This window comes from Glandiceps talaboti, chromosome 3 (assembly GCF_964340395.1).
Source record: "Glandiceps talaboti chromosome 3, keGlaTala1.1, whole genome shotgun sequence".
In the NCBI taxonomy this organism is placed as follows: Eukaryota; Metazoa; Hemichordata; class Enteropneusta; family Spengelidae; genus Glandiceps; species Glandiceps talaboti.
The window spans coordinates 20,817,593-20,840,195 of NC_135551.1; the positions used below are offsets into that span (position 1 = coordinate 20,817,593).

The following is a 22,603-nucleotide window of genomic DNA, read 5'->3' on the forward strand; positions in this document are numbered from 1 at the left end:
GTTTATGTGATATAAATGAGAAAAACACGGCATCAAGATTCGCACCTTAGTAAACCTTTCCAGATATGTTTATGACACTGTACAGTCATTATCGATATGCAGAATATTAGAGCTGTAAAGCTGACTGACAATAGCGCCGACTGAGTTCTCTAAGTGGGATCTTTCGTTCTCCTTGTGTAAATTCCATAATGAATCTATGGCTTCTAAAACTGGCTTCTGTCCCTTCCATCCTGTCAAGTTCGCGATCGTTGAACCGTAGACAGTTACCTCATCGCAGAGCAGAACAGCAAGTGTGATCAGTGTCAATTCTTCACTTGACGTAGCAGTGTTCCAGAACCTACAGGGTACGGGACATTAACAGACATGAGCAAGACTATAAATATATTGTGTGGGTGAATGATATAAATTTTGCATTTTATTAAAAGAGCAGTCTAAACCTGATGAATCACAGTGTGCTTAAACTTGTTGATATCCAGTTACATCACATCATGTTCAGAAAAGTGTGTATTTATTTAACCAAACAAACCACATGTAACCTTTGGATGTCTTAAAATCCACAACGGTTTTTACTTTGACTTTCCCTAGTCTATCTGCTAGACCTCGGATGTTCTTCCCGGAGAATACGACACACGACCGAACATCGCTATCGACTCGGAGGATGGAACATCCAAGGTCTAGCAAATGTCATCAGGATATAAATAACTGCCAATCAGAGAACCGTATTAGCGACAAGCACAAACAAGGGGACAATAGCTAATTTTTCATGCATATTCATCTTAAGGAGGGGCTTGTAAAAATAACCACCAATGCTTTAACTAAAATGTGTGAATGACAACGTCTACACACTCATCAAACAGAATTACCATAAACCGATAAGACATAGTAATGATGTAAATGTGTTTGTCAACACCTGCATGCAGAGATTGAATATATTAAAGTATATGCATGCATGGCCCAACCCACTAATCTCAATGGAATGTCCGGTCTGAAAATGACATTTGCTAGACTGTTCGGGCAAGCCCTCACTGCGAACTTCATTGGCTTATAGTATCGAAAGAAAGTCCGAACGTCTAGCAGCAAGACTAGACTTTCCCTTAATAAGACTAGTTCTCCCCACCTTTGTAACTTTATTTTGGGAACATTGTTTGTCCTTCTTTAGTGTAAGAACATTCTCAAAGAAGAATTTGAAATAACGAATCAAAAACGACATGAATACAACATAATCTAGCAATTTTACTTACTCATTGACTTTTGCAGTGAATGGCTTCAAAGGAGAGTACGCCATCTTGAGATTGATATTATACAATTGGCGCAGGCGCAGTGTTACATATCGTAGTTGCTGTCGCTCTTTGGAATACCTTTCCAGTCTCCATGGATACAGGAATATGGTGTTGTTGAATTCTATTAGTCGAGTCGGGTCTATCTTTCCTCTCTTTCGACCTTTTTCTGACAAAGATGTTTGCAGTTTGGAGAGTACATTCTTATTTAATAATGTTAAGTCAGCTGTCCTTCCTATATCCTCCATTGTATCCGTTCGCGAGGTCAGTAAAGTAGTTCTCATTACAAACGACGTCGAGTCTATTTTCGAACCACACATTGACCGTGTTAAAGACATGCCATCAGCAACGACTGCACACGTATGTTTTGGCGCCAAGGACAGTGAATAGTTAGGCATCATTGTATAATTTGGGTCATAAACAACGAGGCCGTCTTGGTAGTTCTGTAAAAAGTGCATCCGTTGAGGGGGTACTTCTCTCTTATACACTCTTACGTCTGCATCGATGGATATGTTCTTTGATATCTTAGCTCTGTTTGGTTGTTTTATAATAACAAAAAACATAGTATGAATTACTGTAATCAAAGGCACGCTTGTAAAACGTGTAATACATACATACGTACATACATATGCATGCATGCATGCATACATACATACATACATACATACATACATACATACATATACATACATACTACATGCATACTACATGCATGCACGAGCCACTGTTATTGGTGTACTTTATGTCCATCCCAGTGCCTACAATGCTAATCTATTGTCCTAAATGACCGTGCGAACGATACAAACACGAAAGTAACTCTTATTGTCCACAGTACTCACCTCAATCTCAGCAATGGATTTGTAATATTATTTTGAGTATTGGACGGCATTCTGTCTATCCTTGGAGGCACTCGTTTTATCTTCGACGGCACTTGATCCATCTTCGACGGCACTCGGTCCATCTTCGACGGCACTCTGTCCATCTTCGACGGCACTCGGTCTATCTTCGAAGGCGCTCTGTCTATCTTCGACGGCACTCGGTCCATCTTGACGGGATAATCTTTCAAAATATCACTGTAAGCAACACTATCACCTTCTTCATCCATTTCATTTCTGTTACTGGCAGTAATACGTACAATAATGAAAAGTGGTTAGTAATTTGAATATATGTTTTTAATTTAACAAACTTACTTTTCACCAAATAAACAGATTGGGTGCATTTACACAACAATACTAATCCAATAAGCGGAAAAAAAACAGTTATATCTTACCCTTGCACGAAACCATCGTCTATATTCGGAAGTTGAACAATCTGTTGATCTATATGCATATTAGATTTGTACACGTGTTGTTCCTTTTGTCTGTAAAAAATGACATAGAAAGACCAAATACAATCGTATACCATATTTTTTCAAGAATCGTTTTATTGAAGATACCGACTAAATCAAGGATGGAGTTGGTGTTTAGAAACATTGGACACTTGATAATGTAATTTGTAGATATATGATAAATGTGACTTAAAGTTTTTGGACGAAAATGTTATATCGAATCCATCTTAAAGTATTTGATAGACAAGTACCTACTCTGGCACTAGTCCCTCGGGAGATTTTTGTAAATATCATCTTCCATTTCTGGTTCTGTAATAAATGTCCTCAACTTTTTTTCTTCCCCCCCCCCCCCCGGTTACTAGTAGTCTCCCAAGGGCTTAGTGTTCGCCCAACTGTTCGCAATAACTCACTTTGATCACTCTTTCAATCAAAAGCACATACCTGTGTTTTGAGTAATATTAATGCTCGTAAATATAACCGGTACCATAACAGTGTTTGTAACTGGGCATGACACAGAGTAACACATTTTGACCCAAATAGCTCTTATTCAGCCTTATATGAATCACGAAAGCTATCATTAAAGCAGGCATTCGAAATAACTATTGCAAATTAACTATAATGATACACATTTTTCACAATAAGATGATAAATACGCATTACCTTCCCATTTCTGGTGATTTTGAATTGTCATCTGAATCAAACAACACAATATTGACAAAGAAGAGAATAGTTAGCGGCAGGAGTAACAATAACCACTTATACTTAGATTTTCCCATCTTTCGACGACAATGGCCTAATAACATCGTTACTGTTCTAGGTGTCAAACTTCACACTTAGTCCACACTTTTCCCTATCTCCCACATAGGTATGATAGTTGCTGTGGAAACAATCAATAGTCGGCATTATTTATAATTACTGACGTCACTTCTAATTTTGGAAGTGGGTTTTCTGTCAGCACAGAACGAATTCAGTAACTCCGTGCTCTAAAGAAACACGATTCGGACAACAAGCTCTTATGCGTTTAAAACGAGTGTCTCCAAATTATTTCGTCACGGTGTATTTCCAGCATTCAATTACCATAGACAAGATGTTAAACATAGAAACACACTGTCTACGTGTTTGGGGTTGTTTGCTGCAACAATACGGTATCGATCGGTGAATTTAAAAGAGTATGGAGTTTTTCTTAGTTCCCATATGCATACATAGTACAAAATACATTCTGTTTTTAAAATTCTAAACAATGTGTACGTCACAGTTAGAGCTAGATCAGAAACCAGGGTTGTGTGTCATTCTAACAGTCTTAAGAACTGTGCAGCATAAGTTCAAGAAAAGTATTCTTATACTTCACTGCGTTTGTCTTACCTTTGAACCTATGACAGAGTTAGTAGCTGCCGCATTCAGTTTGTAGAACATTCAAACGAGGGTTTTATCAATTATGGTATACATATAAAGACCTGAAGTAAACCAATGTATCTATACTGATAAGTTCAGAGTTGAAACTGGCATATTTATTGTTTGCCGTTTATTGTACCGTAATCATTGTCACGTTTTACAACTTTGACGAGTGTATTTTATATGAATACACACACACACACACACACACACACACACACACACACACCATTAACAACAACAACTAACCAAAAACGTTTAAGAAACTTTCATGTGATGTGGTGTCACCGGCCACAAAGTACTCCACGTTTCCCGTAGTAAAACAGTAAGTAATACACGCATTTGTGTCTTTTCAATAACCAAGTGCACAATTTATTGAAGTTTACCTGGCTTATTGTTCATACCGCAGTACGTCTCATCGAGTTGTTGCATTTAAATGCCACTTTAGAATTTTTTTGCGTACGATTTAAAAGTTCAATACCAAAGAAAACTTCGATAACTGTGCATACCACTCATATACTGCTCCGAAAAGGACAACGGCACAAATTTAGCACGATGTATAGAAGTTTGCAGGGGTCAAGCGATTGCATTATTGGAAAGGCGTGGCATCATTGAATCAAGCATCTATACTAGTACGCAAAACTTAACAATGGAACTGCCTTTTTTTGCAGATGACTGGTTTTATTGTTTGAATTCAGCGACAACTGTCCCCTTTCTCGGCTGTGAATTTATTTTTAGTTTGTTTTATCTTATAACCTGTCGTGTTAATGACCATATGGTGATGCAAAATTTGATTTCGTCTAACTTTTAAAAGAATCTGCAAAATGTGTACAATAGATATATCAATCGCTTCACGCATCGTCACATCATGACGAACGGATGGATGGGTCGGAGGATGGATGGATGGATGGATGGATGGACGGACGGGCGCTATCAACATTTGAGAGGAGTGGTTACAACATACTGGTATTAAAGTTAATCGTAATTGCTTTATCAAATAATCTCACATTATATGGAATACGGCTACTAAGGGACGATCGCACAATGTCGCACAATGTCAATAAGCGAACTTCGTTCGTTTAGAACAAACCCCATCCACCCCTCCACCCCACACTCAACCATCCGCCCCCACCCACCCCTACCATCGAGGTTCGACATAGACACATTTATATATGATGTAAACCATGATGAAAATTTTAGCGGTCATACAACTACGATCGATGCAATGTAAAAATATGGAGGTAAACACATTAAAATACTAGCACTGCATCTCATCAAATTAGTAGTAAATTTCAATCAACTTATCATCATTTCAGTAGTTAAAACAGAATTTATCAATAAAGGTTTGAATGTTTTCGAAATTTGGTTAGAAGTGCGAAAATGAAGTTCAGCAATTGCACTGACGCCTGACCCCTAGACTGTCGACAGTCGTTCGTGCCTTTTTTGCTACGTCTCATCTTAAACAAAGTCGTCGCCTCGCTCCATATCACTGTATACTAATAACGCGTACTGATAGGAACTCGCTGTTCAATCAGTACGCAGTTATAGTAGACCATTTTAGTTTTAGATAAAACGTAGCAAAAAAGGCACGAACGACTGTCGACAGTCTACCAGACCCTCCACCATAACAAACGAAATTCGTTTATTGAGCTTGTGTGACAAAGTGTATAATTTTATCACACGAATATTCGATGTCGATAATTTATAGAGAGTACACCAACAAAATGGCATTCTGAAGCCTATTGTAATTATCAAACCATTACCTATTCACTCAGACTCTCACTGGTGGGGTAAGTCATTGAAATCGTAAACAACTTGTATAGCATTCCGGCACCATAGTTTTCTTCTGCACTACCTTGCAATGATCTCTGACCTTATTCATGCATGGATTCCACTGATTTTCACGCTCTATTACACTGTCCTTTGACCTAATAAAGCATTCATTGAATTTTATTGGATTCAATTCTATGTTATTCTCACAATGCTCATTTAGTATAAACAACTTTCAAAAACAGTCGGATATCTTGCATGTCGGTCAACCAACGTATAAATCATTCGTAGTTTGATTTCACGATCTGTACGTAGACACACCCGGTCTTTGCTGAGACTCGTCTACATGCAAGAACGGATAAAAAGTACGGCAGAATATTAATTTCCTTAATTTGCAATTTCTGACAAATAATAACATTTCAATAACTCAAACGCAAGTGCATAAATTATTATATTAGAGCATAATTCGGTAACTAAAATTATTTGATCAAAACTTTAAACTTCAGATTTACAACCATTCCAAATACCCTATCATCTCCATTAATGGCATCATATATGGGGCAATATTGTTCAGCCATTTAAAACAATTAAATGCAGACATGACGCCTACTCAAATAATAATTTCTGTACATGCAACATAGTCACTGCTCCGACAATTGGTGTCACGCCATTACTTGATATACAATGGTCAATACAAATTTGAACCGAATGTCGAGGTGACCCGTGGTATTGTTCAAATCTGACATCTGTAAATCAAGCAGGAATGAAAGAGTGTGTTGACAAACGACACTTTTATGGGCAGACTTTGATAAGAAACACATCCTTAACCTTTGCTGTCAGGGATTATGATCGATTGGTTTTGTTTACTTGGTTTTAAACGTGATTTTAATGGTTATATACAGGGACTGTTTTTTAATGGAAATCGCACTACGATAAACTACTGCATAGCCACTGCATGTCTTTTCGCATTTTCTTGTACGGTGACGTTGGTTTAGTATGTTTTTGGACTTTTAACTAAATAACGCTTTTTTTTGCGTTACCATCCGAGACGTTTACTTTACAATTAAAGTAACGGTTGTACAGAAACGGATGGTATCCCGAGTCAATCTCGCCCAAGTTCACTGAGGTAATTATTTAAATTAGCATAATTTTGAATTTTCGTCTGACCACGATACATCCAGTCGCAATTAATTATCAACGAAAAAACTCACACACGAGAACACTTACCTTTAAGGACGGAGACATAACCAGTTGTGAACCCCCCACTAACAAACACCACTAACGAACACTACTGTGGAACTTTCTTTATACCATATACGTTTAAGAGAAGAAAACATTTGACGAATCTTTTATTTGAACAATGTAAGCACTATGCAAACTCGGCACTTTGAAAAGACACAACTCTATTGTAGTGGGCAAGCCCTCATTGCGAGGTCATGCTTTGTGACTTTATAACGATATAAAAGTGAGTTCACACTGCCTACAAGATCTAGACAAGTGTCATGATGCCATATCGTGTTTAATAGTGCGTTGAAGTATTTAAAAAAAAATACTGCCCCGATCAAGAAATTTTAAATAATAGATATAACATTCATGTTGTTGTTGTTTGATCCACCATCTTTACATGTTGCAATCAAAGTAAACGAATTTATTTGTATTTCATTTTTCTTTACTGGTGACGACTCAGGACTAAATGTTAATTATTTTGATCACCGTCATCGTCGTCGATGTCAACGATTTAGCGAAAGTCGCGCGTACGCGTTGTCTCCACGATGTTCTTTTCAGTATCCAATGAAGGGCGCGGCGTTAAGCCAGAGAAAGACACCCTCTTGTTTGTCAATACCAATCTTATAGGACTTTAGACGTGACGAATGTTTAGTTCACTGTCTGTTTTCCACTGACATTTTGTATTGAAAATTTATATTCCACTACAGTCAAAGTTGCCCAGTTACCAGCCAGCACTCACTAGTTAAGAAGCGCGATTGGGTTGATAAGACTGGCTAGCAGACAGACAGACAGACAGACAGACAGACAGACAGACAGACAGACAGACAGACAGACAGACAGACAGACATACAGACAGACAGATGATCCCTTCCCTTACGAAGGGTAATATTCATGATCGCTATATTTAGCTGCAGGACCACTGGCCTGGAGTTATTCTACTCAATAGTAAGGTGACCAAAAATTCCAAAATGTATTTGCCCATGCTTGTCATGTATTTCAGGAGATACATACAAATATATGTACACGTGTGATATAATACAGCCACCTTCATATAGTAATACCCTAGTAATAATAACAACACACACGGCATTATTTAAACCATCCATAGCAAAACATGAATATATATACCTATTTATCATTTCGGTGATGGTGACCCTATTTTTACTGTTTCTTATTACCAGACCGACCAAGAGTTTCAGCTCAGACGGAACAGCGCCCTCTCAGTCAAGAATAATCAAGAATTTTGACGTACAGATGTCGATAATATCTGCAGTGATGGTGACGATGGCGATACTTGTTCACGAACAGAACATTTTTCTTTCATGACGGAGCGAGGTTATTCAAGTTAGGGGCTAAAAACATTACAATTGTGTAGAGAAGCTGGCAAAGGGCTTGTTACCAGGAATCCAATAAAAAGAAAATAGCGAGGAGGAAAAGGAAATGCAGAGAAACATATGAAGAAGATGATTGTTTACTCTTTACTTTTAAATCGATCTACCGCCCGACCGACCCATCTGTGAAAAAGTAATGAGAAACATAAAAAGCCAGGGTCATAACATAAAAGCCTTATTATGCTAATCTTACGTCTGGGTCACTTTGGTTCTGCGCATGCGTGTGGATATAACACTTTCCTGCTGAATGGCACTACATTGCTAGCGTGAGTATTTACAGTTTGAACTATTATTATACAAAATGCTATGAAGCCCCCTTCAAATGTATAATTTATCTACTACATAACCAACAGTGACACTAAATAACCTAGGTTCAATTGGCATAACACTTCTTGAGCGCGAATTGAACCCCTCGAACGATACATTTTATCAAATATACAGGTCGGGTCACCTTACCGAATTCACACTCGGTTTCCAGTGAGTGCCCAAAACCTTTCTTAACGATATCATTTTCTAAATACTGCAAACCACCTACAACAAAAATAAATGCTACGTCGCAGTTTCTTGATTTTTACTGATCGCTAAGTCTTAGGTTTAGTCAAAATGAAACCTTACACACTGACAAATGGGTTAACGATATTTCCAGGAAATAGTCCCACTCCATGTTTATATGGGAAATTCCAAGAAATGCAGTGTGTATGGAATTCACTAGGAGGACTACGTACGGCAGCCGAGGAGGCTCATGATATCACTTTCATTTTCACTTGCATTTGCAAATCGATTTTCAATTGATTTAAATTCATTTTCACTTGCATTTGAAAATAGATTCCCCTTTCATTCTGACTTGCATTTGCAAATCGAATTTCATTTCAAATTCATTTTCATTTTCACTTGCACTTGCAAATCGACTTTTATTTCAAATTCGATTTCCAACTGAAATTCGTTTTCATTGCACTTGCAAATCGATTGAAACTCATTTTCACGTGCGTTTGCAAATCGATTCTCACTTCAAATTCATTTTCACCTGCATTTGCTAATCGATTTTCATTTCAAATTCATTTTCATTTTCATTTGCAAATCTATTTTCATTTTAAATTCATTTTCATGAGCCTGCTCGATCGGGAAACCCACATCCCAATTACCCCGCGCCGGAAGTCACACAGTACATGTCGTCCAAGTGATAAAAAATGGACTTACGAGGCGTGTTCATTTTTTACAAATATATATTGCAATAGGTCCCGCTTGCGAGGTGATAACCTGACACTATACTAAGGTACCTAAATCGTTCAGCTTGCAATTTTGGACGAGCGGTATTCACCATATACATTGAGCTATGGAGTGTTTTGCAAAGAATCAAATTATTGTCATATCATTTCTACGCTGTTGTTGTTGTTGTTATTGTTGCTGCTTCTGCTGCTGTTGTTGTTGTTGTTATTATTATTGTTATTGTTAACGTTACTAACACATTTATGATTTCTCGCTTGAATACATATCTAGAAGTTCACTGATTTCATCGTCACACATATATTTTATAGTTATTGTAAATCTTCTGAGCGTTAAAGCTCATCCTTGTACACTAGACCACTATATATTGCGGTCTGAGGTACAGCGGAAAACGGCTACCTTTTACACAGTATTTCCTCACTTGATATCTAACAAGGTGATTTTTTCGCATGAGTATATGTCATATGTTGGCTCAAAGGATGGACCGATGACTCGCATGTGAATGCAACCATTGTCGTCTGTCAGTATCTAACTTCTTATATATATATATTTAAAGGTTCGAATGTCTCCCTATACATATTTGTGTTTTTACTACGGTGGAACTATGATTGTGGAGAGATTTATATCCGACGTGGTTGAAACTGTGAAGACAAATAAGTTATTAGTAGTTGTTATAGCAGGTATCTATTTTATGTATTATTATTATCACAAATGTCATTTACTTTGGATGGGTCGCTGGATGGGTGGGTGGGTGGGTGGGTGGAGGTGGGTGCATGGATGGATGGATGGATGGATGGATGGATGGACAGGCATGCAGGTATACGTAGTTTTTATTTTTATTTTAGAATTCCGTAATTACCCTGTAAAAGAAAATTGCTTTCCGGTCGTACTTTTTGTGTTTTAATTATTGCAGAAGATTTTGATATGTAAATACACTTAACATTTCCATATACATGTGTGCTGAATATCGCGTCCCTTTCCTGCACATGCTGTGGATACCCATTCACGTTCAGGGCCGTCGAATGTCACGTGATAAAATAAACGATTTTGTTAGCGTAATTTTGAATGCGGTTCCTACAAATTCGAAGTAATTAGACTATAAAACGGGTTTAGAGTGGATGACACAGCCAATGTTCAAACTAAACATAGCATGAAAACGTTGAAACAGCTCTCTTTGAGGAGTATGCTTTATGAGGTAATGTTGTAGACGTTAGCACAATGACCCACATTACAGGTCCTAGTATAATGACGGGATGTGTTGCAAAATATATTATGCCATGTTAGCCAATCAAATCGCGTGTTACATGTTAAACATAAATTTGTGTTATAATTGCTTCTTTTTTTGCATTAGTGATGTTCTTAGCTGTGTGTTTCGGGCCAAATAAGAAGATATCCGTCGAAGAATGCGACTCTAAAGTCAAGACTGAGGTGGACAAAGTCAAACAACAACATGACCTGCTTTATGCTGACTGGAAACATCGGATGATGTTGCTGGAAGAAAAGGAAAAACAGTTGACAAAAGAAATCAAACTCCTCGAGGAAATGTATGCATCTTGCAGCAAGGACAGCACTGAATATAGAGACTGTGTCCGGGAAAATAGAAAACAAGAATCTAGATACAGAGACTGCATAGCTGAAATCAACTCACATCGCGATAATTACAAAGAATGTAAAGAAATGCTTGACCAGAAAGACAGGGAGTGTGTCAATGATTTCTATCAAATGAAGATGCAACGCAAGGACGACCAAATGGACACACTGTTGAAGGAGTTAGAAATTGAAAGAAATAACAATCGCCAACTCCGACATCAAGCTGCCGTAGAAGACCACGAAGAAACACTATCTCAAGAAACTCACAATCGGTTGGATAGCCTGAGACAAAGACTCGTTACGTTGGCCCGAAAGCAGTGTAAAGGCTGGTTCAGCTCTGGGGAACCTGTTTACAAACTTGAAGGAGAACAGAGAGAGTTAATGCAATACGCGTCGTCTTTAGATATCTTCAATGGTCTTGATGTATCTGACGGACTACGGCATTTGTTTGTAGATCCTTGCTCAGTGGACGCGAGAATGGTTGAAGTGTTGATAACGTTGTGGAAAACCAAGGCCAATAATAGAAGATTCAGGAACGTTTATCATAAACTGAAAGAACCGATCAAACTCGGATTGACATAATATATGCACTACATGTATGTATGTATGTATGTATGTATGTATGTATGTATGTATGTATGTATGTATGTATTATGTATGTATGCATGCATGCATGCATGCATGCATGCATGTATGTATGTATGTATGTATGTATGTATGTATGTATGTATGTATGTATGTATGTATGTATGTGTGTGTATGTATGTATGTATGTATGCAATTGCATGTATGTATGTATGCATGCATGTATGTATGTATGTATGTATGTATGTATGTATGTATGTATGTATGTATGTATGTATGTATGTATGCAATTGCATGTATGTATGTATGTATGTATGTATGTATGTGTGTGTGTATGTATATGTATGTATGTACGTGTGTATGCATGTATGTATGTATGTATGTATGTATGTATGTTTGTTTGTTTGTTTGTTTGTATGTATGTTTGTTTGTATGTATGTATGTATGTATGTATGTATGTATGTATGTATGTATGTATATGTGTGTGTGTGTGTGTGTGTGTGTGTTTGTTGATTGGTTGGTTGGTTGGTTGGTTGGTTTGTGGTGTTTTTGTTTTTGTGTTTTTGTTTTTAAACTAACAGTGGATTTCAGTTGTCTTGAGCACAGTAACAGTAGATATTTAAGATTCATATTTTCTGAGGTGCATACTAAGTCACTCATCAACAAGTTGTACCCTAACTTAATCAAACATGTATATCATAGAATATTAATCAAACATGTATATCATAGAATATTACATTATGTATCTCTTTTCTTTCTTTTTTATCAATATTGTTAAATTTTTTCCATATCAGGTTTACCTTATTCACCACAACAACAAAAACACACAAGTCAATATGTATTCAAGGAATTCTGGTTTACATTAGAAGTAAGATCTCATAAGAATATCATATTTGCAACTTCACGTTCTAAAATAGTGATTTTACTTACATGACTTGACAGTATGTGCAACGCGTCACTGTCATCAGAACAATTAATGTAATCTTGACTCTAAAAACAGACTTATGAACATTCTCAAATCTCGCTTTAAGAAGAGGTTTTTTCTTTTCACTGGAGAGAGTCGTTCTGGCAAACAAACTAAGTTGCGAGCTTGTAATCTCTTTACAATAGCCTCGGTATCGTTTTGACAAGGCTGTTAAAGAGATTGGTAGCTCCTCACTTAGTCTATCTGCTAGACCTCGGATGTTCTTCCGATAGAATACGACACACGACCGAACATCGCTATCGAGGTGTTCGGGCAAGCCCTCACTGCGAACTTCGTTCGCTTATAGTATCGAAAGAAAGCCCGAACGTCTAGCAGCAAGACTACTCCTCACTTGGTTTCCAAAAATGCCTCGCCCCAATATTCACCAGACCAGATTTGCCATTTATCTATATAGCTATTTCAGAGAGGTTGAATGATGCAGGGTTACATGGTGACAGTTATTTTTTCTAAGTCTTCTGAGCATAAATCAATCAATCAATAATCAATCAATCAATCAGTCAATCAAAACAATATAAAAAATAATATCAAACAAATGAAATAAAATAGATCTTACCATTTTTCCTCTTTTAAACAAAATAGCTACAAGTAAAGTTTAAGTGTATTTTTTGGAATAGGCGTTCAATGTCTTTATATTAAATTTCCTGGTGTGTATTACACGAGTTCATTTGTACTCAATGACTGACGGCAATTAAATAATATAATAATATACCCTAGTCATATCAAAAGCACAAACAATGTGTAGGTCATTCTTTGGTAAACATTAATGAATACCTCGATTGACCCCCGCAAGTGGACTACTAGTATTTCAATAACCTCACAAACAAGTCATGTAAATTTTACAACACCTACGTCACGGTGATTTTGCGCATGCGCTAAATATACCTGTACCTCTGTACTTCAGGCTGAGGGGCACACATGTACAGTTGGCAGACGTGAGTATTTCCAGGTTGAAATATTGCTAGATAATCCCATGAAGTCCATTTGAAACTTGTAATTCATCAACAATGTAACGCAACACTGCCACCAAATTTAAATAATCCTATTGCACAATGCTTGAGCTTGAGCTACACATTTTAACATAATATACAGGTAGGTCAGGTCACCCTTACAAGGCGACAATACGTTTACCTGAACAGGTAAAACCATATATAAATATCACATGATTTTAAAATTCAGCAAGTCATGAAGACAGTTTTAAAAAATAAATTCTTTGTAGCAGTTCCTTGGCTTTTACTGATAAGTGACTCTTACGGTTTGTCAATTTCGATTTATAATTTAATCAAAATGAAACGTTTAAATCGAAAGACGATTAATGATATTTCCAGGAAATGGACGTTGGGGAAATTCCAAAAAATACCATGATAATACAGTCTAGACAATATGAACGGATGAATGCTCATTTAGGTCACTCACCAGTTCCAGCTTCTCCTTACATTAAAGTTTATGCTGTCGGTGCAATTAGCAAGAGCAGAAGATATCATATTATAATACACTGTGTTGTATAAACGAAACAATAATGGTTCTGTAAAGCAGAATAGACCTTGAAGTTAAAGTTCATTTCACATGGTCATTTGTAAATAATACAATGAAGTATGGGGTTTCCCTGTCTTGCATTCAAGGAAATCGTCAATAGTTTAATTTCCCATGAATGTAACACAATATTCGTCGGCCATATTGGATTCGGCGAAAATGACTAATTTTTTATATCATTTTGACCTTGACCTGTATTTCAAAGTTTTGTCCCGGCGGTGACCCCAGAGTTTTTAATTGATCTTAACTGACAAAATGTTGGCATTTTCTGATAGTTTGAAAAGTTTGTTTGCGAGGGATATTCTGGCTGAGTTTATAGGCTTAGCATACAAGCTTGGTTGAAATATTCTGGAATAACGTGAATGTCGATGCGTACCTTCGATGGATTCAAACTAGCCATTGTTAGCACAGTTCATTAAATAGTTGTCTCTTGGATACGTACAAAATGGATTCTCTACGTATTTCACAGATACAAAGCTAAAATACTAGTAGGTAGTTATTCTGAACGCACTAATGAGTGACAACAACAACAACAACAACAACGACGACGACGACGACGACGACGACGACGACGACGATGACGATGACCACGACGACGATGATGATGACGACGACGACGACGACGATGATGATGATGATGATGATGATGATGATGATGATGATGATGATGATGATGATGATGATGATGATGATGAAGACGACGACGTCGACGACAACATATAAATTTCAGAACTTGTTCTCCAGAAATATGCAAATTAATTTATTGGGTCATCTGCAAATGTAATTAATATTTGAATTGCTATACTAAGCCTGGTTTTGGAGATTCGGGACACTTCAAATGAAATTGGAAATTTCTTAAGTTCATATATACGACAACCAAATAAAAAGTATTATTGTTATTATCATGATATTCCTGTCTAGTGCTGATCTGTTGTTTTCCATAAAGTCAGATGTCTGTGACAAATTATCTAAAATCGATTGTTGTTTGGCTTTAAAGATGTTCACCTACCATATTTGCTCGAAACAGTTACAGCTGGTGGTCTTCGCCGCAACATGAGCTTTGTATAAACGAAAGGAAGGCTTTGATGGACTCTAGGGGTATCATCCTGCGACTTTAATTATCCAGTTCAGTGACTGGAATGTCAGAATTATCAGGATCCCCCCCCCCCCCTTAATATCCTCTAGGGAAAATTGGCAGCTCACTTTTAAAAACATAAAAGAGAATACAAAAATGAAATAAATGCAATTGTAAAACTAACTCCTCAGCAAGATACTACAGAAAGAATGACTGTGGTTGCTGTTAGCAACGTCAACCGTGTGTATTTTGCATATAAATAGTGAGGCTTTTTCTATGTCTTTGTGAATTGTGTGTGGTATAAATATGATTGACTTTTTTTCTTTATTACAACTTACTTTTCAGTTATTGATATATAGTAAATTTACACACAAAACTGTCACCAACAGTGTACATGTTCTGTTTGCACATTGTTCACTTGAATCATTGTCAAGTACAAGTCGCGGGTTTCTTGATGGACCCGGACACCCGCGAGTTAGCGAGGGTCTAGTGTAATTAGTCAAGTACGCATCCGACGTGCAATATGAATGCAACAATACTAACTTTAATAGCTAACGTACAGAATTATACGTACACTAATTATATATGCGATGTAAATTTCCGTGTGTAATGAATGACCTTCTGTTCTGTACGTAGAATTATATTGGTTGATTAAGTACTAGATAAAAATCAAAATCAAAACTTCTCTTACAGCGTAGATTATGATCCGTTCTTTAAATAGAGAATTTACATATTTATAAGGAAGTTAAATTTGAAGACAGGTATTGAAATTCGTTATCTGCTGTGTAGCGGGAAGTTTGGTCGGTATCAACATCCGCTTTTTGATTCAGGGTCGATTGTGCACGTAAACATCGAATCTATTCTTAATAACTACGTGGTTGATCAGTTTCCCCCCAGTTTGCACTCGCCATCGCTGGACTTCATGAACCACTCGATTCCATGCAGAAAGAGTGAACTTCTGAGGCAATCCGTTTGAGAACTTGACAATAGCACTGGACACAGGTATGGAATTTGAAAACCTGTCTGTAAGTCATACTTGCATGTAATTAATTAGTGTATTGTTATGTGTATATATTTTTTTTTTTTTGGGGGGGGGGTAGTGTGCACAAAACAAGTCAGGTAGCACGTATACATGTACATGAAGTGTATAACTGTTAAATGTAGGAGTGACTGGACTGTATTAAGATATTTGTTGTTGTTGTTGTTGTTGAGCCCTATCAAGCTTCTAAACCACTGAGTGATAGCGTTACACGACACGCCGTACTTTACAGACAGGGAAGTGTTGTAAATGTATACGTCAAAACACAATCTGTTAGCTTAAGATCGTTTTATATAGCAATGGTATCAACGGGGATATCTGTGACATAACGTCCCAAAAATTAATCGGGTGGTGTAAAATTATCTTGACGATTAAGCCTGTTTTTGCGGACTTTCAAGCTGAATCACTCTTTCATGGACTTGATCATACTGAATTCCGCCATTCATGTGTGGCAGTAAAATCAGCAATACTCGCATCATATTGAATTGAACCAAACAAATGGTGTTTATCAAATATATCTTATTTCTAATTATTGTGTATTCATCACCCCGAAAGTTCTGAAAGTAACCTGTTACATCGATAGATGTACCTTGTAGCCCTCGGAAACAAGTTGAGGGCTATGAGGATCAAACGACGTACAGCTACCGATGTAACACAACATCACAGTAAAAACAGGCTATTCTGAAAGTTGCTATGAGTAAATATTATATGCTGCACACAGATTTACAAGTAGCTGAAAATGTCAAGTTTTGTACTACGAACCCTGGTATTGATTACCCTAATTGGATGGTGCGAGGCATGCTCGGCGGGAAGTGGCAGACGTTCTTCTCGAAGAACGTCAAATGTTGGTTCATCCAATCGTGGTGGTAAGAAGGAATATACTTTTAGATAACTATCATAGGAAATATAATAATTATTAATGTGTACATAGTTTCATCACGGTGGTAGTAAATCTTTTCCTTGTTTCTATTGCGAAAAATACAGATAATACCCCAACATTATTACATTTAATGTCAACAATTAACTAGAGAAGTCCAAGTTGTCTGTCGTCAAATTGACTAACTTTAAAACTTGCATTTTGTGCAACGTTTCAATAGAAGCTAAATTAGCTCTTGACAATTGGTTGCAAAGGATATATGTACACATTTTATTTATTGCTCATTTATCCGGCCCTCTATATAACCAAGCACTTCTCAACAATTTATAGCAACATCGAAACCTGAGACTCCTCCCCCTCTCTCTCTCTCTCTCTCTCTCTCTCTCTCTCTCTCTCTCTCTCTCTCTCTCTCTCTCTCTCTCTCTCTCAATCTAAACAATGTTTGCAGGTGCGGAAAATACTTAAATACTTTTATATATGGCATTAAAAAAAGTTAATCCAGAGAAATCATGACACATGAGCTGACGAATACTTTGTATATGTATAGGTTGTGATTCCTACACCGTTGTCACTCGTTTTGAATGGGGAGCCCGGTCCACTTCTACAAGCTACATGAGTGACGATATAAGCTATGTTATTATTCACCACACCGATACTGGATCATGCTCAACTGTATCGTCTTGTTCTAGTATATTACGAGGTATACAGAACTGGCACATGGATAACAACGGTAAATATTATCCTACATTTACATATTTTGTCGATATCTTGATGGTCTTTCTTCGTCTCTGATCTGTATTATGATAGCTCATGTTTAGAATTCTAAGTAAATTACATGTGAATTATTAAACTTCTGGCATTGGGTTAGGGAGGACGTAGTGGGTCGTAGTTTCGCATAATGTTATGTCTATTTACATAATAACTTTATTTGGATACCCAAAGTCTAACCTGCATGTATTATGACACCCCTGGCACTGTGACAAATCAGCTTATGGGAATATTTTCAAATCGCATTACTCAGTTGGTAAAGAATGCTATATATTTAGTGTGCATTTGGGTATTAGAGACATTTACAATTTTTGTCAAAGTTATATAACAGTTAACTCTAAAACGGTAAACATCAACGTGAGTATACAAATTAGACGAAATATTGTACCTTGGCTCATAGGCAATTTGCCAACATTTTTTTTTCTAACTAATTCATACTTTTAGTAAACAGACACACAGACAGACAGACAGACAGACAGACAGACAGACAGACAGACAGAGACAGACAGACAGACAGACAGACAGACAGACAGACAGACAGACAGACAGAAAGACAGACAGAAAGACAGACAGACAGACAGACATAAAAACAGACGGGCGGGGGCGAGCCGACGGACGGACAGACAGACGGACGGACGAACGGACGGACAGACAGACAGACAGCCGACAGACAGACAGACAGACAGACAGACAGACAGACAGACAGACAGACAGACAGACAGACAGACAGAAAAGGAGGAAAATAAACTCCCATCGGCAAAGGGAAGAAAGGAGACGACGTATTTTAAGTTACTTTACAAATAACCAGTACATGTATATCTACTTCTTTATTTCATTGACATGCATGAATGGTACTATGGCATCACAAATAGACTGGGTCGACATCGGCTATAACTGGTTGATAGGGGGAGATGGAAAAGTGTACGCTGGACGTGGCTGGAACAGCCAGGGGGCTCACTCACCGGGCTACAATTCCAAATCTTACGGCATTGCGTTCATCGGAGATTTTGTGTCATCAAAGGTCAGAATCCATGAATATTCGTCAGTCGTTCACTTTTTAACATCCCTCAAAAACGTATTTTTATCAGAGGAAATGGTAAGAGTTGATAAACACAAGATTTGACATAACATCTAGTCTGTCCACATTTTTATTGGCAATCGAGTTCTTTATATCCAAAATTATTTCCCTTTTTGGATAGGTGAATAATTACTATGACATATGACCCATAAAATAATTCAAATGTACTTTTGGCCCAACACAGCTTAGGTCTATTAGTGCTGCAGCAGGGCCAGGAATATATATATATATATATATATATATATATATATATATATATATATATATATATATATATATATATATATAATCAATTTAAGTTGGTTGGAACTTGAGGTGTTTCGTTGTTACTCTGAGTTTCATGCTCAATGCGATCATCAGACAACTGATGATCGCATTGTCTGATGATCGCATTAAGCATGAACTACAAAGTTTAACCCAATTCACACCTTCTAAATCACCCTTTGTCTTACACTATCCATTACTGATCCATTCTTCCCCCAAAATATGCTTGTTACCATGGCAACGGTCATGTTTTTAGCCAAAATCACATTTTTGTCTTCCTGTAGTCCAGCAATGGAAAACCTGGAGAGTCACTTAATGTTTTGCAGGACAATTTTATCCTGAAAATAATGTACGGTTTCCATGTCTCAATCTCTTTGTTAGAGTCTAACAAAAAAGGAAATGTATGTTGACAGAGACTAATGCAAAGAAAGTTAAAACACATTTTATGGAGGAGGACTCGGACGAACATTGATCGATCCAAAACACTATGTGTCGGTGTTGGTTTTCGTACTCAAGTTTCAATTTGTTTACATCGAATGTGTACATGATTTTGTTGGTAATAAGTGTGGTACTATAACAACCATTGAGAATTTAGCAATTTCTCACATCCTTGTTCCTTGGGCACCGCATGACAAACCAAACAATTGCCTAGAGTTTGATTTGTAACTACAAGCAGCAAAAATAATTGTTGTCATACAGTAAACTAGTACTCTTTGCTTAAGTCTAGGGAATGATGAAATGCATGATGATAAACTTTAAAATTAGGGCCCCAAAAAGAGAATTGTTTCAATTCTGGTCAGGACAGATTGTCTAAAATGATGCGACGACGCGAATTTTTTTATTCTCAACAAACCTGTCACGCTCAATCTACTATTTATGGCAGTTTCTGGGTTTTTTATTTAGTACTTTAGAGCAAGTGTGTATGTGGTAGACTGTCGACAGTTGTTCGCGCCTTTTTTGCTACGTTTTATCAAAAACTAAAGTCGTCGCCTCGCTCCGATCCGGATCATTACTACTATAACCGCATAACTACTGAGAACAACTTCGGCACTCGCTGTTCCCGCTGTATCAGTACGCGTACGTTTAGTATTCATGATCAGTGCTACGGAGCGAGACGACGATTTTGTTTTAGATGAAACGTAGCAAAAAAGGCACGAACGACTGTCGACAGTCTATATGTGGGGCAGTTCTCATTTGTGTTCTTCATGATTGGCTATGCCGTTTTCTTCACTGAAGTAGGGAGGGTTATTTTTGTGTTTCTCCCCCGGATCTGCAGACTGCATGGGCTGGACAAACACACACAAAAAAGACCGACACGAGGGTATTTAAGTGATGCGCGCGCTGATCAGAAACAATTCTCTCTCTTTTTTTGCCCTAATACAAAATTAAATAGACTACGACATTCCATCACCTTTGAGCTGAAATTTTAGGGTGTTGCAAAACTTAGTTTTACTTAGTGGTTTTTGTCACAGAGGACACAGTGGATTAGTAAGAAACCATATAAGCCTGAAAAACAGTATGTGACTCTCCAGGTTTCCATTGCTGAACTACAGGCAAACGAAATGAGATTTTGGCTCAAAACATTGCCGTTGCCATGGTGATACTCATATTTTCTTTGAAGAGTGGTTCTTGCTCAGTGCAAAATCGGTGATGTACGTCAGTTTACAAAAAAATCTACATTTCGCGTATTTTTCGAAAATACTGTCCGACGACGTTGATATACATAATTTTGTGACGGCTGATACCTGTCACACACAGAATATATAAATATTCAACCTAAACATATTAAATCGCTAAAGTAATACAAAAACCCAACACATAGTACCTGTATGTTATCCGAACAAATGATGGTCTTAGTCTTCCTGCATCATGTTACAAAAAGTGTTGTAACTTTCTTTTTATCAGTCTCCACGTCTGTCGTCATATATTTCCTTATTTGTTAGACTCTAAAAAAAAAGAATTTGATATATATAGAAACTAAGCACATTATCTCCAGGATAAAGCTGTCCTACAAAACATTAAGTTACTCTCCAAGTTTCCGTTACTGAACTACAGGAAGACAAAATGTGATTTTGGCTGAAAACATGGCCGTTGCAATAGTGACACACATATGGTGGGGGGGGGGGGGTTCCTGTGTGCTGGTTAATACCTATCACACACAAAAACATATACATGTGCAACCTAAAATATGATCCAGAAACCCAAAATGGATTTCCATATTCTAATGAAGGTATATATCGGTTGCGGTATCTCAAAAACTATGCCACTTTTCTGCTGCTCTATATATTCCCTGGGCAACATAACTCTGGCTCCGAGTCTGTTACGACACCATCTGACTAAAATTATTCCAATGTGCTTTTGACCACACAGCCCACTCAAGCAGCCATTAACTCTGCTAAAGCCTTGTTAAAGTGTGCAGTTGACACAGGCAAGTTGTCATCGGGCTATGTCCTGTACGCTCACAAAGACGTCCGATCGAGCTACAGAATGTCCAGGCACTGCCCTCTACGACGAGATACAGACTTGGGAACACTATTAGCAACAAGTAAGTTTTGTGGTACATTTGTATTGATATGCACGTCAATATATAGTATAATGTGTATACATGCATGTCCATGATGCAAATAGTATAATCCCGATTAATTGACGCTCATCTTCATCCGGGTCCTACTGTACTATTACTGTGAGATGGGCGAGATTTGTTTGGCATTCCCCCTTGAAGTTCAAGTTTCCAATATAATATAATAACAATAAGCTGTGCATTAATGTTACGAATTAAACATACTCAATTTGAATGTATCTTTTCATTATTTCAGGCCTGCTATACCTTTCTTTAATCAATACGATATGTGACAAGTTGAATATACTCAACCTGGATGTAACGTCTTCGTCTGTATTATTCGGGATTCTTCGGAATATATGAACTCCTTTCTTATTTTACAAACATGGTTTATTTGGTGGAGGCAGTGTTTTTAATGACGTGTCAGACTACATGGGCTTAAAATTGGCCATATCCTTTTACAAATATTTGTTTACAAAATTCTTTTTTTTTATTGTTTACATTTACTTTTCTTTTTTCTTTTTTTTTCTTTTTAAAAATATCTTTTCCCTACAAGATAGCATGTAATAAAGTAATGATTTGAAAAGCTTGTGTTATGTTGTAGTTATTGTAAATCAATTTTAACTGTTTCTTTCGTGGTTTTG

The 22,603-nt window shown here is 37.2% G+C and overlaps 2 protein-coding genes and 1 long non-coding RNA gene across 3 annotated transcripts; all 3 read left to right on the forward strand.

Moving 5' to 3' along the window:
* The first annotated feature begins 8,641 nt into the window (after nt 1-8,641).
* On the forward strand, nt 8,642-11,780 carry LOC144433189 (uncharacterized). The gene is made up of 3 exons (XM_078121498.1): nt 8,642-8,650; nt 10,165-10,288; nt 10,960-11,780. The coding sequence occupies exons 2-3, from the start codon at nt 10,171-10,173 to the stop codon at nt 11,778-11,780; spliced, it is 939 nt and encodes a 312-aa protein (XP_077977624.1). The 5' UTR covers nt 8,642-8,650; nt 10,165-10,170.
* Nucleotides 11,781-13,649: 1,869 nt separating this feature from the next.
* On the forward strand, nt 13,650-17,257 carry LOC144433465 (uncharacterized). The gene is made up of 3 exons (XR_013480770.1): nt 13,650-13,700; nt 16,260-16,375; nt 17,134-17,257. It is a non-coding gene; the product is annotated as an uncharacterized LOC144433465 (long non-coding RNA).
* A 626-nt stretch (nt 17,258-17,883) lies between these two features.
* Nucleotides 17,884-22,353, forward strand: LOC144433466 (peptidoglycan-recognition protein SC2-like). Its single transcript, XM_078121798.1, has 4 exons — nt 17,884-18,019; nt 18,930-19,078; nt 21,770-21,944; nt 22,216-22,353. The coding sequence occupies exons 1-4, from the start codon at nt 17,902-17,904 to the stop codon at nt 22,320-22,322; spliced, it is 549 nt and encodes a 182-aa protein (XP_077977924.1). The 5' UTR covers nt 17,884-17,901; the 3' UTR covers nt 22,323-22,353.
* The last annotated feature ends 250 nt before the right edge of the window (nt 22,354-22,603 follow it).